At 43.8% G+C, this 15552-nt stretch overlaps 1 protein-coding gene across 21 annotated transcripts in view; it reads left to right on the plus strand.

Moving 5' to 3' along the window:
• The window catches only part of PPIP5K1 (diphosphoinositol pentakisphosphate kinase 1), a 1366868-nt gene that overhangs the window by 165710 nt on the left and 1185606 nt on the right, over positions 1–15552 (plus strand). For 2 of the 21 annotated variants that reach the window (XM_078683296.1, XM_078683302.1), the window contains exon 1: positions 2701–2935. The exons of 16 other annotated variants lie outside the window; for them this stretch is intronic. In XM_078683296.1, coding sequence (XP_078539422.1) covers positions 2882–2935 — 54 coding nt within the window. In that variant the 5' untranslated portion in view covers positions 2701–2881. Of the gene's footprint in view, positions 1–2700; positions 2936–15552 lie in introns of those variants that run through there. 3 more of the 21 variants (XM_078683309.1, XM_078683310.1, XM_078683305.1) reach the window with 2 other exon arrangements.

The following is a 15552-nucleotide window of genomic DNA, read 5'->3' on the forward strand; positions in this document are numbered from 1 at the left end:
GCAGTAACAGGGGAACATTCAGTGAAAGAGCATACCTCATGAGAATCCTTGAAAGTATCAGATATGACATCAGAAGGAGTAGCAGCCTCAAGCTCAAATAGATTTGATTAACTTTGTCCTTAAAGCACTGCGCCAAAGTGTCACAAAAAGCTTGCAGGTTACTGGAATCATTATCAAGAGGTGTAGTGAGTTTGGATACCACTTGGAAAAGCTGTTTGATAGAATATTTAGCTATCTTGATTTGCTTAGTGAAATAGTCGCTCTTTTCCTTGATTGGGAGGTTTTTATATTTAGACAAAGCTTGCATATACCGGGATTTATCTAATGGATCATATTGTAATGACCAGCGTCTTTACTGTCTCCGGCAGTTTTGCTTTTCAAGCCTATATGCCTCTGAAAACCAAGGGACAGAAGGAATTTTCCTATTCTTGGAGACTTTGTTATAAGGGGTAATTTAGAAAAGGCAGCTTGAAGCCAGTCTGTATAGTATTGAGAGGGCTGCTCTACATCAGGAGAGAGTTCATTTTGGGTATTAGCCAGCTGTTGAGTAAGAAGAGAACTGTTAATATTTCTCCAAGACTGAGACTGACTTGAGAAGCCATGCCTAATATTCTTAGAGCGTTCTAACTTATTTATCTCAAAGATGATAGCATGGTGATCAGACCACACTAAAAGTAAAACCTCCTTGACCGTAATCTCTGTATTGTTCGTAAAAAGCTTGTCTACAATATGTACGGCAGAGTGTGTAGGTGCATTGCTTCTTTTAGTATGCCCCAGTGAACCCAATGTATCCAGCAAAGCCGCAGTGTCTATGACTGATAAGGCTTCCATGTGAAAGTTAAAGTCGCCTAGTACGGTGATGTCCCTTTCACAAGCAAGGGTTCTCTAGGAGGGTCCTCTAGGAGGGAACCAATATTGTCCACAAATTTGCTCTAGGTACAGGAGAGTTGTCACTGTACAGGCAATACTACCATATCCATCAGAGAAGGAGTCCCATTCTACTACAATGACTCTTACACCCCTCACAGACAAGCTGTCTGGCCAGACCTGAAAGCACTTGGTGAGAATGACAAGAAGTCCTAAAAAAAAGTTCATACCCTCGGCAGTAGCTCATGTCAGAACACAGACATCCATTGGTAAAACCAATAGGCCTGGACTGCATTTTTAGTTATAAGCATATATAATTGATGTTGCCAGTGCTTGTTATAGGAGAGCAAAACATTCCAGTTGAATTGTGATGAGGAATACAAACCCTCTGCAACCCTCCCCATCCCTGTCCCAATTTCCACCATTTGGCAGGACAATTTAAACCATGAATTTGAAGTGCAAGAAAACTATATTTGCAATGTTTCCTGTTGATAAGACATAATTTTAACCATAACAGCTCAGTCTGTAATATATGCATGGCCGTGATGAAGACCTGTTTAGATTGAAACACGTTGCCTGGAATACATCTTTTTGAAATGAGTAGGCTGAGTACAATCATCTTTGTGTCCTACTGATTTGTTAGGTGCCGCTTTTTCAGATAGAAATATATATGTCTAATTTTCTGTTCTTAATATTCCGGCAGAAATGAAAAATTGGTTACACAAATATGATTTCTAGATGCCAGTTCTCCCTCAGGTTGCTGTATTCTACAGTGACTGAAGGACCCCTTCTAAGCTGATAACAAAACGTCGGTCGATTTTTGAATGGTAGGCCAATTTCACTCCGGCCATTTACAAATTTAGATGCTATGTGTAGTAATGTGGACAACACAGGTGATGATGAAGCTAATATAGGTTTATTCCAGTAGTAGATAAATATGTACAAATCTTCACCAACAGGTATATCAGCAGTCCTATGTATCCATTAACAATCCCTCCGGGAGCAGCCTGCTAGCTGCTCAGCCCCATCCATCCAACTGTCACTCTGCTCCAGTCATCCAAGCATTCCTCACACAGCCCACACACCAACATTCCACTCAGAACATTCACACAGGCTGAGCAGCTAGGGACAAGTTAACATAAGAAACAGTTAGCAATGGGAGATTACTATACTATGTTTCATATTATTTTTGCATGAAATATGCACATGACCTGTACAGTACTTTACATGTTTACACGTCAGGCCTTCTGGGACTCAGGACCTCAAATTACTCGGAGCTTAGTAAGCCAGTATCGTCCAGGTAGAGACCTGCGATCTAGCCAGGCTTTTATGGCAACAGTCCCTAGAATTAAAAGGACAAGATCGGGTGGAAGGATGTTTTCTTTCAACGCCCCTAAGATCTGGAACTCCCTCCCTTCTCATTTGAGATCCAACCCTGACCTCGTCTCCTTCCGCAAACAACTAAAAACACACCTGTTCAACTCTCCTTAACAAATTCAGCTCTACATCCCTTTTCCCCGGTCTGCAACCTCACTCAGCCTACCAACAGGTTCCTCTAGCGCTTGGACGCCTCAGGGCAGCAATTCGCGCTCTAAAAATCCACTTTCATTAATTCATTCATTCACGTCTCGTTCATCTCTGCATTCATGCGATGCAACGAGCATTCTATTCAGGCTTTTTACTTGTCATTGGTTAAGGCAGAGATTTTCTATCACAGGCACTGTATGAGAATGAGGCTGGTATGTGTGGTTGTTAAACAACAGGATTACTTACACTTCATTATAGATAAAAAAAAACAGCCTACAGCAGCAGGAGTAAAGGACTTTTAGCCCCAGGTCCGTAGTCTGCAGGGAAGGGCAGCAGCGTTGAAAAGGCTTCTGGTCTGACCTCACTGCTGGTTCAGTCATCTGACAGGAAGCAGGAGTGCAAATGCACAACTCCTACCTCTAACCCGCTCAAGGAGAGAAGAGGAACTTGTGCAGAAACACCGATTGCAGCGTTCGTTGTGCCAACAATGATTTATTTGACTGTACCAACTTCAGACGCGAGCCTGATGCCTGATGATAAGGTGATTTATTAATTTTGCGTTACATTGCCTTTTTGGGAGGGTTATTGCATTGATCGTTCTGTTAATATATAACAGTTCATACTATTTGCTGTGCGTTTGCCCTTGAGCACTCCTTGTCTTTCTTCCATGTTCTCTACATTGTTGCACTGTTCTCCTACTAGGATGTGCGCGTTTCTAGTCTTGTGTGTGCATGTTCATGGGCAGTTGGTGACATAACGGTTTGTGGCTCAATTTGAGGTCCTACAATGCCAGATGATGTCTGCTTACTTCTTTTCCTGTTGTTGTAGTGATGGTGGGTTCCATATAACAAAATGTGCTACTGCTTCGAGGGACACGTTAACAATTCTTGCAGGATTTGTGCCATTTCAGCAGGCTTTGGATATGTTTTCATGTTTTTTTTTTGTATGTGTACTTTTTAATTTTGTAAAATTCTTGGACTAGACGGATCTGGAGCCTCTAGGATATTCCATTTAAAGACTCAAAGCTGAACTGACTATCGAAAGTGTTCTTTCTGAGATTTTAAAAATGTGCTTTCAGAGTTTGTGGTTTTTCTGTTTACTTCAAAATGCCCTTATATTTATTTATACCAACTTCCGGCATACTTTCTGTTACCTAATCTACGTCTAAACCGGTTTTGTGCAAGATTTATTGTGTTTGGAATAACGATACCCATTATTCAAGGTCATGCTTATAATTTGTGCCGACCCACTTAGACTATGACTTGTAAACAACCTATTTAAAACATATTTACAATCACTAGGGTCCTTGTTTTTCTGTAAAAGCCATACAATATTCAAGTTCAAGTTCAAGTAGTCTTTATTCGATTAGTGCATCATAAAAGACATAAAATACAATATATACATATAAAAATGCTTTTAAACCATATTAAATCACATATATAGACTACATGGATAGAAACACAAAGCATTACGCAAGGCCTAGCTAATAAGCACATATAAAATGTTAATCGAAACACGAAGACATGAACTTTATAAAATAGAAGTTAAAAGAAACCACTGGCTAGATATTTTTTATATACCTGCTTCTAACTAGCCAGGCCCAACCTAGATATTTTGCTAGCCCCACAACAATTAGTGGGGTTGGGTTGGTTTTTAGAATACGACTTGCTTCTAGGGCTGAACGGGTACCTAGTCTTCTACAGACCGGACTTAACCATTTGGTTCTAGGTGCAGAGTACAAAGGACACACAACAAAAAGTGGTCAAGACTTTCACCCAGGCCAGGACATTTTGGACAATGCCCGGGCCCACCAAGACCCCATTTTTTTGTAAAATCCCTTAAAGGTAAAGAACCGCATCTAAACTGGTGAAATAGTTTGCGGTCCAGGGGCTTGGTGATCATGTCCCAATATTTTTCAAGCCTGGATGTGTCTTTATGAAGAATAAATAGACCTGTGAGGGTGCTCGAACCCAGACTCATGTGTCTCTTATGAATCACCCAGTCCCAATAACGCGTTTTTAGTTCTTTTTTTGTTGGGAAGATGGCAGAATCAGGGGTTGTCCACAAGTCACCATACCCTAAGGCCAAGAGGGAAGAACTCAAATCCTTGAACCAGCCTATACCCGAGGAACCAAGCAAGTTTTTGACCTACAGGCAAGCCTTTGCATAAAACAGGAGTTCCGGCGTTGTCCATAGACGTCGCCAGTATGCCAAGGGACGAAACCTTGCTTGGTCCTCCACTGGTTGGCACCCAAGGTCGTACAGAAGTGGAATCCGGGGGGTTGACTGTGGGAGGCCTGTAACCACTCTGAGAAATTTGTTTTGGGCTAATCTCAGGGGGTCCAAATTACTAAAACCCCATAATTCCGCCCCATAAAGGACAGAGGGTAAAACCTTAGACCCATAAATCTTAAGTAGCGGTGACATTGGCCTAGTAAAGGAACCTTTGTGCTCTTTTATCAAGGCTCCACCTATCTGTAGATGTTTTAGGGCCATAAGCTCAACCTGATGGGACCAGCTTAGAGTCTCACTAAATGTAACCCCCAGGTAGGTGAAGTACTTGGTTTGCTCCAATAGTGACCCCCCCATTGTAACACTTGAGGTGATTTGGGTATGTCCCCTTAAGACCATAAATTTGGTCTTTGATACATTCACCTCAAGCTCATGTTCGCTGCAGAAACTCTCAAACCTTGACAGGGCCTGTTGAAGACCCTGTCTGGTTTTTGAAATCAAAAGAGTATCGTCAGCGAACATGAGCAATGGTATTTTCATTCCAGCTAGGGATGGAGCGTCCGTGGGATGGGTTTCAAAATACTTTGTGACCCTATTAATATATAAGGAAAAGAGGGTGGGAGCCAACACACACCCTTGCCTGACGCCCTTAGCCACAGGAAACCTGCCCGTCACCTCGCCTGGTTTACCCCAGCGAACCTGGGCATAGGTGTCTGCATGTAAATTCACCAACAGGCGAACAAGAGGGGGCGGCATACCCATTTCAAGCAGACACTTCCACAACCTAGCCCTCGGGACAAGATCAAAAGCAGACCGCAAGTCCACGAAGGCTGCGTATAGGTTGCCCTTGCCCAAAAAAAACGTTTTCCAATAAAGGAGCATAAACCGATAGGCCTGGTCCAGGGTGCTCACATGGGCTCTAAAGCCTGCTTGGAGGGGAGTTAGAATATTAAAATCCTCAATCCATTCCTGGATTCTTACAAGGACCAGGCGGGCAACAATTTTTTGTACCGCATCTATAAGGCTGATCGGCCGATAGTTGGAAGGAACCGACCGATCACCTTTCTTATAGATCGGCAAGATTTCAGCACCTGCCCAGGATTCAGGGATTTTAGCACCAGTAGCTAAAGCATTAGCCAAGTGGACTAAATACGGTACCCAAAGGTCATGATCGTGATGGAATAGATCAGCCGGAATGCAGTCGGGACCAGGGGCCTTACCCCTAGGAATAGACTTCAGGACTAGTTCGACGTCTCTAGCTGAAAAAATAAGGGGCTCAATCGAGAGTGGCCAACAGATGTTATCATGAGCGTAAACACCACACCTAAATTGATTCTCAAATTATAAAACCCATTGTTGTTGGTCCACCGAAGCTGGGCTTGGGCGATCATCATGTGCCAGGCCCCATTTAAGTAAGTGCCAGAATCGTTGTAAATTACGAGAGCCACATGCTTCAGATAATGCTAACCAACGATCTTCATCCCATGTGGCCTTAGCAGAATGTTTGGCAGCATTAAAAGCCTTCCTACAAGACCTAACAAGGGCCAAGTCCTTAAGTTTGAGGGCTTTAAACAATTCAGCATGGGTCCTACGACACTCTTGATCAAACCAACTAGAGGTTTTCTTATTCCCACTACTACCCTTTTTGGATACCGACTTGACAAATAGATCTTTTAAAGTTAAAAACAATCTAGAGTGCGTATCCGTAATCAATGTATTTAACTCCTCCTGTGAGTCACATTTGGAGATCACAGCCAAAGAGTTAGTAAGCATGGATCTAATTGCTTTTCGAGCTTCCATATCAACTGAGACCTTAGGCCAGCGAACCCTCCGCATATCGTTGGTAAGAACAACTGCCTCCTGTACTATATTAGACGAGCAGTTAGCCGACCTCAAAAAGCTACAATCCCTTAAGTCCACCACCAATGGATCATGGTCACTTTCTGGGCGAGACTTTACTACCATGTCCACTACTCTAGGCCATAGTTTCACATCCAGTAAAACGTAGTCAATACGGCTGCTGTGTCTTCCATTACAAAAGGTATGTTTGCCCAACCTGTCAGAGCGCACTCTACCGTTTAAGGAACGTAAACCCAGGTCCAGACATAACCCTTTAATAAAAGTAGCCGATTTGGACCCCTTTTTGATAGGTGTTAAATCAAGTTGGGGAATCCCCCAAGCCATGTCCTCCGTCTCTGTTAGGAGACCCTCATCTAAACTCAGCGGTTCAAAACAGGTGTTAAAGTCACCCATTATAATCAAGTGACCCTCAATAGGAACTTCACTTAGGTATGCATCCAAGCAAAGAAGGGCGGGGGACACCCTACCACCCTGGGTGCTCCTGGCATATACATTAATCACCAAAATATTTAAACCACTGGTAGACTTAATACTGACCATTAATATGTCAGGGCTGTCTATATAAACTTCCTTAGCCGACACTCCCTCAAATTGACGGACCCAAACAGACAAGCCACCCATAGCTCTACCTCTTTTCCCTCTAGTTGCAGGTTTGCTAAAATTCAGATAGCCTGTGAGGAACAAAGGGAGAAGCGCCCAGGTTTCCTGGAAGGACCAAACGTCGCCTTGACAAATAAAATTGGTCCAATCAGGGATACACAGGCGCGACTCCAGGCCTGCAATGTTCCAGGAGCCCAGAATGGTACTATTTCTACCCCTACCGGCACTGGCATTATCTATAACAGGGCAAGATGCTTCGTTATTCCCAGGAGCAATACTATCGTCAATTATGGCAATTCCAGTTGCAATCTCAGTAAGGATACCTGGAAACTCACCCTGGGTACCCAAGCCCTTTTTAATACTCTCAGCTGTTTGAACAGAAGGGAGCTCTGTTTCCGATAGAATCACCTTATCTATGGGCACACACAAATGTTTAAAGCCCCTCTCAATTCCAGGGGCTGGCCGAGTTTTTAAATTTTCTATATTATTAGGAAAATCAGCCATAGCGTCTGCTGAGCCCATACAATCGAAATTATCCTCCATAACCCCAGGTTTGATAACTGGTCAATCGTTGTGAGCCAACTCTGATAAAGGGTCGTAGAGATTCCCCAACGGAATACTCCAAAACTCATTGGCCCGATTATGCTTACTCAAGGTGTTACGAGCAGGAAAGAAACCATGGGGCTGGTTGCGATGTGGGAAGGCTGGTGTTGGTGGAAGACCCACAAACTGAGGCTTGGAGTTAGCCCAGAGTGGGGTGTGTGCTGAACCATTGTAACTAGATTGCGCATAGGAATGAAACAAGGCTTCCGGGTTAATTGGTGGCCCAAAAAAACTTGGTGTAAAATTAGACCATCTTAGGGGCTGGAGTGGATTTTTAGGATGATGATGACCAGGAGGTTTAAGGAGAGTCTCGGGATAAAAATAACTGAGATTCCTCGTTGAGATCCCTCCCTCGTTGTTACCCACAAACCAATCTGTTAAATAGGGAGCCACTCTATGGTCTCTAAAGTTGATAATGACCGTGTCACCCTCTATATCCTTTGGTCGTAGACCCACCCACTTGCATCTCCTGACTGAAACAATATACCCATCAAGATGGGCAGGAAGGGGTCGATTAGTTTTCAGCCAGAAAATGACTTTATTTTTTAAATTATCATTATTTTCCCGGTTCCCATTTAAGATAGGTGGAACTCCCGTCAATATAATCACGTAGTTGGCTGAATCAGGAGGGAGATCTACAATATTCCTATGATTTGTGGTTTGTCTATAGTTGGGAATGGGATTGGGATTAGGATTGGGATTGACAGATTTAACAGCCCCATGATTGGCAGATGGCAATGATCCCTCTAAAGATGGTTTGTTAACAACCCCCTGAGATTTAGCTTTGGCAGGGTTTGTAACATAAATAGATTTTGGTGCCATATCTAAATCTTTGGGTTTAGTGAAGCCTACAGTTTTGTTAACCTTAGATTGAATATCTTTAGAATTGTTACTAACAGGGATGGTTTTAACACTAGATGTAGGTGGAGGGTTAGGTTGTTTAACGAGGCTATTGGGATGGGGGATAGAGCCAGAAGCCAATAAGCAGTCCAGTTTATCCCCTAGAAGCCTTACACGTTCCATCAGGGGGAGCATGTATGATTTAATGAGTTTCTCGAAAATATCGAAACTCTCCTTATTGTTGAGCCCTAAAGCTACAACTTCGGATGGGGCTTGATGAGACAATGGTGTTGTAGGGGCCACAACCACCGGCAAGGACATAAAGTTAGTAATAGGATTAACTAGTGAAGGAGAGTGAGTCTTTTGACACAAGCCTTTTCTTTTGACACCACCCTTTTTCCTTTTTTTCCTAGGGGGAGAGGACACCACCTTTTTTGTCGTGGTGGGCCCAAAGCCAGTAACACTATTATTTAGATCCAGTAAATTCACAGGGGGGTCAGCACAACCTATTGACCGATTAGTGAGTGTAGAGTGCAGGTTAGGTGCCACAATCTGTGTGGACGGGGTATTTAAGTCAATTAAACTAATAGTAGAAGATGAGTGCCTAAGTATGTGATCTTCACTATGAGAGCTGGTACGTACTGGGAAATCATTTGGGGCCCTAAATATACTGGGAATTCGATCCAGACCAGACATATCTGCATCATTAGCCGACTTCCCTTGATCATCCACAGAATGCGAAATATTAGGGTGTAGTTGGGTGTTCAGTGGGAGAAGTTTAAGATGTTCTATAGAACGACGACGCTCAGCACGTCTCTCAATCAAGAGAAGTTCCTTATCGACCTCCTTGTGAGCTCTCTCAAAATATTTATCGAGGGGCCCAAGGAAGGACACACCCACTGTGGACGGAAGTGAACAGGACATGTCGACTAAACACAAGAAAAAAAATATATTATATATGCCCACACCAGACCCAGATAACTGCACACAGGGAGTACAACACTACATACAACTCAGAAACAATAAACAATAAATGTCAATAATCGGGCCCAGCCCGCCCTCCCTCGGCCCCGGACGGCCACAGACGGTCCCGCCCTTGTCCCGGGCTTCTCCCGGCGCCTTCCCGCGCAGCGGGGGGAGCCCTCCTCTTAAGTACGTAGACCTATGGTGTGTAGGAGGGGCGTGCTTGACAGGGAGAGCGGCCAGGTGAAGAGAGGGGCGGGTCGCCGGGGCTTCTGGTCCTAGAAGTCCGGCCCCCACTCGCTCGCAGCCCTGCCAAACACACACTTCACCAAATTACAGATTCCAGGGCTCAGAAGCGGGTGTAGTGCGCAGCGGGACCCGCGAAGCGGGTACTGCAAGTCCTAGCGCTGTAAAAGGGTCTCACAGCGTCCTCACAGGGAGCAGTTCGAACAGCCAACAAGCAGGTCTGTCAGCGTCCTAAACGGCAGCAAGTTAAATCAAGGAAGTGTCCCACGGCGATATCCTCCTCCCCTGCCTTTCTAATGTGCAGGAGGGGCGTGCTTGACAGGGAGAGCGGCCAGGTGAAGAGAGGGGCGGGTCGCCGGGGCTTCTGGTCCTAGAAGTCCGGCCCCCACTCGCTCGCAGCCCTGCCAAACACACACTTCACCAAATTACAGATTCCAGGGCTCAGAAGCGGGTGTAGTGCGCAGCGGGACCCGCGAAGCGGGTACCGCAAGTCCTAGCGCTGTAAAAGGGTCTCACAGCGTCCTCACAGGGAGCAGTTCGAACAGCCAACAAGCAGGTCTGTCAGCGTCCTAAACGGCAGCAAGTTAAATCAAGGAAGTGTCCCACGGCGATATCCTCCTCCCCTGCCTTTCTAATGTGCAGGAGGGGCGTGCTTGACAGGGAGAGCGGCCAGGTGAAGAGAGGGGCGGGTCGCCGGGGCTTCTGGTCCTAGAAGTCCGGCCCCCACTCGCTCGCAGCCCTGCCAAACACACACTTCACCAAATTACAGATTCCAGGGCTCAGAAGCGGGTGTAGTGCGCAGCGGGACCCGCGAAGCGGGTACCGCAAGTCCTAGCGCTGTAAAAGGGCCTCACAGCGTCCTCACAGGGAGCAGTTCGAACAGCCAACAAGCAGGTCTGTCAGCGTCCTAAACGGCAGCAAGTTAAATCAAGGAAGTGTCCAATATTCTTTTAATTCCTAGATTGACAATGAGGAACTTCCGGAGGAAAGCTTTTTTTTCATTCAGTTCAATTGTACTAAAGTTATGGGGCTATTGTTGTGAAATCAATCTGCGCAGTAACTAAACCTGGAGAAAGAAAAGGATCTAACAATCTGCTTTAGGATGGCTACATACGTTTTGAAAATGCGAAGTTTTTACAGTTTTTTCGTCTCTTGACGCACCAAGTTCTAGAAAAGAAGTGGGATTTTGTGGATTAAAGGACTGAACTACAAATAGTCTTTCACAGCAAACCTGATTTGGGACCGGACTGACCAAAGGGTCCTGTACCCATCGTAGGACATGACTTTACTATGGAGTCATGAAGCCGGGGGTAGCAATAGGCATTTGAAGGTCAGCTGTAGCATTTTGATTGTTAATCTAACCCACAGTAGGAAGCAGTGGGTTCTTCTCGATTATATTTACTGAGTCAGAACACTTAAGGACAGCAGTAGGGTGGGTAAAAGAGTTTGGACATTTCTGTACGTCCTTTTGTTATCTGTGAGACCCAAGGAGAGTGCCTTAGGATACTCCAAGTTTGAGTTAATTAGAGATGCTACAATAATGACTTGGAGTGGGAATAAATAGCGGATTAGTCTACAAAGCTGATGAACCATGTCTTGGGAGTATATTCCTAGATTATTGTCAAGCCCAGAACCCTATTAAAAAAAATAAAAAGGGTGTCCTTGTTTAATGTAACTTGTGTTCGTGTATAGCACTCCAATACCTGCGGGTTGAGTTTGCGCTATATAACACTGCAAAAAGTAAATAAATAATGAGTGGAAGTAGCATTATGTCTCTTCACATATTTTTTTAGGTAGCTTATCTCCTATTTGGGAAGACTGTGACTCTAACATAAAGATAATAGATTTACTATTAGCAGTGGCTTTCCAATAAATAACAAAAAATTGGAAGGACTTTACTAAATTGTCATATCAAGCATGGTGGTATGCTGTCTGCTACAATCACAGATTAGACACTACATTTGTTTATCCATTACATTTGGCATCAAAACGGTCGGACCTCTGGTCACCTGTTACGTTATTCATTGACATAAGTGCCAAGGCGCTCTTTATCTTAGACTCCCCTGCAACAAGAAGTGGCTAAACCTCCGTGACTTCCTTCATGTTGATACTTTCTAGTTTTCATCTTACTTTTTTTTTTGACGCATCCCATACAATAAGCTATTTCCTTGTTATTACTGGTTTTTATAGCTTACTTGTGTGTAGTACTTTATTCGATAAAAGCATTTATCATAAAAGTAAAAAACAATTTCGAGTACAAACAACCCTTAAAAGTTCATACGCAACAGTATACAGATCTTAAAAGCAATAAAAACATATATACAATAAAATAGAACGTACCAGGAGGGCCATTAAAAAACAGAATAGTAGCAGAGTCAGACACAGTTAGCCCAAGTTATCTTTTAGTACCCTCGTTTGAAATCATCTTTATCTGGTTTGATCGTATCTGCCAGGCTCTTCCCAAATATTTTGCAACCTCACACACCAAAACCAAAGATGTTACATCTGCTGTAAGAATGTGTAGGGCATTAAGATGCCGTCTGAAGCCCAACTCCCTACATATTGGCCTAAGCCATTGTCTTCTTGCCCCCCTATAGGCTCTACAAGCGAACATGAAATGGGCTAAAGACTCTTTGGGGCATGGGCAACATGGGAATGAAGTTTGGTCGGGCAGGGAAGATCTCCACTTCTCAGTAAATGAGTTTAGTGGTAAGGTTCCATACCTGAGTTTTAGGAAGAGAGTTCTGTCGCTGGGTGTTTGGATAAAATCCAGAAATGCTTCGAGCTTTCTGACAGACTTATTGTTCAGAAATTGGTCGGTCAGAGATCCCCACCTTTGCCCCTCTAGTTCCTCCTTCTGGACCAAATCCCAATACATTTTCTTAACAACATTTTTTGGTGGGGGGGATTGAGTCCTCCAGAGCTCACCCAATCCTAACTTCATGACCGACTCTTTCAGCTTGCTCAGCCATCGGATCTTAACACAGCCGCCCAAGCTGATGAGTTCGTCAAATGCTGCGGCGTAGTTTGCTAGATCTATTGATCTACGCAGGCGCACCCAGAACAATAATGGGCGCAGGCGGACTATATCCTTGATTGAGCATCTGCCCAAATCAAGAAAAAGTGGCTTTAGAGGGGTTGAGACTGGGAGTGAGACTAAATCTCGCAAAAACGTATTCTCTGCCCTAACCAGTTCCGGGATGTTATCGAACCCCCAGAGTTCGGAGCCATAAACCGCTGAAGCCAATGCCTTCCCTTCAAAAACCTCCAGGGCCGGGGCTAAGGGTCTGCTGGTCGAGCCACGCTGGTCTCTTGCGATAGCTCCTGACACTCTTTTAAGGTTCAGGAGCATTTTCGAGATGTGGGAATTCCAGGTCATTTTATTGTTAATTTCATTCCCAAGTAATCAAATGCCTCGACTACCTCCAGGGGCGCCCCATTGAGTGAGATGTTTAGCCTTTTTGCTTTTTTAGATGAGGACAATACCATCAGCTTTGTTTTGGAGGTGTTGATGGTTAAGCCACGGTCATCACAAAACAAGCTGAATTTGTCCAGGAGTTTCTGAAGGCCCATTGGGGTCTTAGAGAGCAAGAGGGTATCGTCTGCGAAGAGGAGGGTTGGTGTTTTTTCCCCCGCCAGGGCTGGGGCGTCGGCCGGGTCCTCCCTCAGATGGTCCACCACCCCATTCACAAAGGGAGAACAGGGTCGGCGCCATCACACAGCTCTGGCGCACCCCCCTGTTCACCCTCACCCCCTCTGTCAGCTCTCCCTGGCTCCCCCATCTAATCTTGGCATAATTGCCCTTGTGTAGTTTCTTTATTAGTTCAAGGAGATAGATCGGGAAACCCATGTCATGTAGCACCTGCCACAATTTGTTACGGGGCACCAGATCGAAAGCGGTTTTCAGATCGATGAAGGCCAGGTAAAGGGAATCCCTCCCGATGGACACAGATTTCCAGAAAACCGCAAAGTTTTATTCTCTTTGACTTTTAAGGTTAATTGCTTTGTTTCATGTTTTTGTATAATTATCAATTCCTAATTGGTTTACTGTATGCATCTTTACATTTTAATAACTGTTATATCTTATATATTATTTTGTTACTATGTATCAATAAACCTCTTTTGAACTGAAAAAAAAAGTAACATTATGTCTGAAGAACAAGGACGTGTGGTTGAGGAAGCTGAGGAGGTTGTTGAAGTAGAGTCCTGAACCTAAACCGGGAAAGTTAATCTTGGCTGCTTTCAGCATGGGCAATTCTTAATCATTCACTGTATTAACAGTCTGAAATCTTTGCAGCTCCTTTCTAGGTATAATTATGTTAAGCATAGCCACAGTGTTTAAAACAATCCACCTAGGGAGTATTTTGGTGGCGAGCTGCTTAGATTAGCACTTTGTGTGTCTTGGAATTATGTATTTCTTAAAAATTCGCCAATCAGAAGTGCTGGCTCTGTAGGGCAGTTTATGTCCAGTTAGTGACCTCTGTTTTGCAGTGAGGTTTGGGCTATATCTTTCTAGTACTTTTGTAATAATGAGGCCTGTGGAATTGTTTTCTGCTGGTAATATATGCTCACTTATTGCCAGCATTAATGCCAAAAGATTGTTTCTTTAGATATGATAAAACTGTGGTAAAATTCAGTTGCATTCTCCTAGTTTAGAACCTTGCTTAATATTTTGTTTAGGACGTCCAGAGCCATTACGTTGCACAGTACAAGCATCCACAAGGAGAGGTATTTGCATGCATCAAGGATCCCCTAGTTAGATCAATGGATCTTAAACGTTCGACTTCCTGAGACCCTCACCTAATCATTACTGTCATCCAGCAACCCCCACTAAATCAATTTTGGAGTCCGGGGACCCCCACTGATTCATTACGGGAAGCTGGGGACCTCGGCTTAAGCAATTTCGATGGTTTGAATCTCAAAACAATACAGAAATAAGCATTTAGCAAACAAATACACAGATGATAAAGTATTTTATTAAAAGCACAAACACAGAAAAAAATCTAAAAATGTATTTTAATGGGAATGTTGGGCTTTTGTTTTTTCCTAATTAAACTGTGTCTACCAATCATCCATGCATTATTCTGTTTGATGCATTTGCTCTGCTGAAAGAAATCAATAAGAGTACGCGCAAGTGTTTTTTAACCTCCAATTTCACATTCCTTCACATTTACGAAGCTTAAAAAAAAAACATTTTGAGCCCACTTAAGAGAAAGGAACTATTTTTAGTCGGAACTGAACAATGCTCACAGACTTTGGGCAGTCACTCAGAGTAAATGCAGCCATTGGGTAGTGTTCTTACCCCTGGCCCATCCTGTATGCTCTGGTGGGCAGAAGGTAAGTGTGAAAGACAATTTAACAGACCAATGGATGATGCTCACTGTCTGCAGGCCGGTCGGTGTATGTATTATATGTATGTTTTTTTTTTTGGGAGGGGGGGAGCGAACAATAGTCTGGTGAGACTGCTAAAGCTGTCCAAAAGGCCAGAATTCAGCAAAGCGTACTAGAGTTGCTGTTTTTGATATTATAAATGAACACAGACGCCTTGTCCTTTTAAAACTGCTCCTACTTTTTCAATAATCAACCAGGAACCAACCTCAAAATCACGAGCAGGGCTCGCTCGAGTTTTCAATAGATCTTACGCTTCAGGTAGAATCTTGGAGAGTTCCCACCCGTCACCACTCTTATCCATCTCGACAACAATGTAATCATATTATCTGTGGATTTTCTGAACCTCGGAGACTGAGGAGGTTACACTATAGAGTACCCCAAAAGACACGTTTTGAGTTAGTTATCTTGTGAACATTATCTATT

Source organism: Lissotriton helveticus, chromosome 3_1 (genome assembly GCF_964261635.1).
Source record: "Lissotriton helveticus chromosome 3_1, aLisHel1.1, whole genome shotgun sequence".
Lineage (NCBI taxonomy): Eukaryota > Metazoa > Chordata > Amphibia > Caudata > Salamandridae > Lissotriton > Lissotriton helveticus.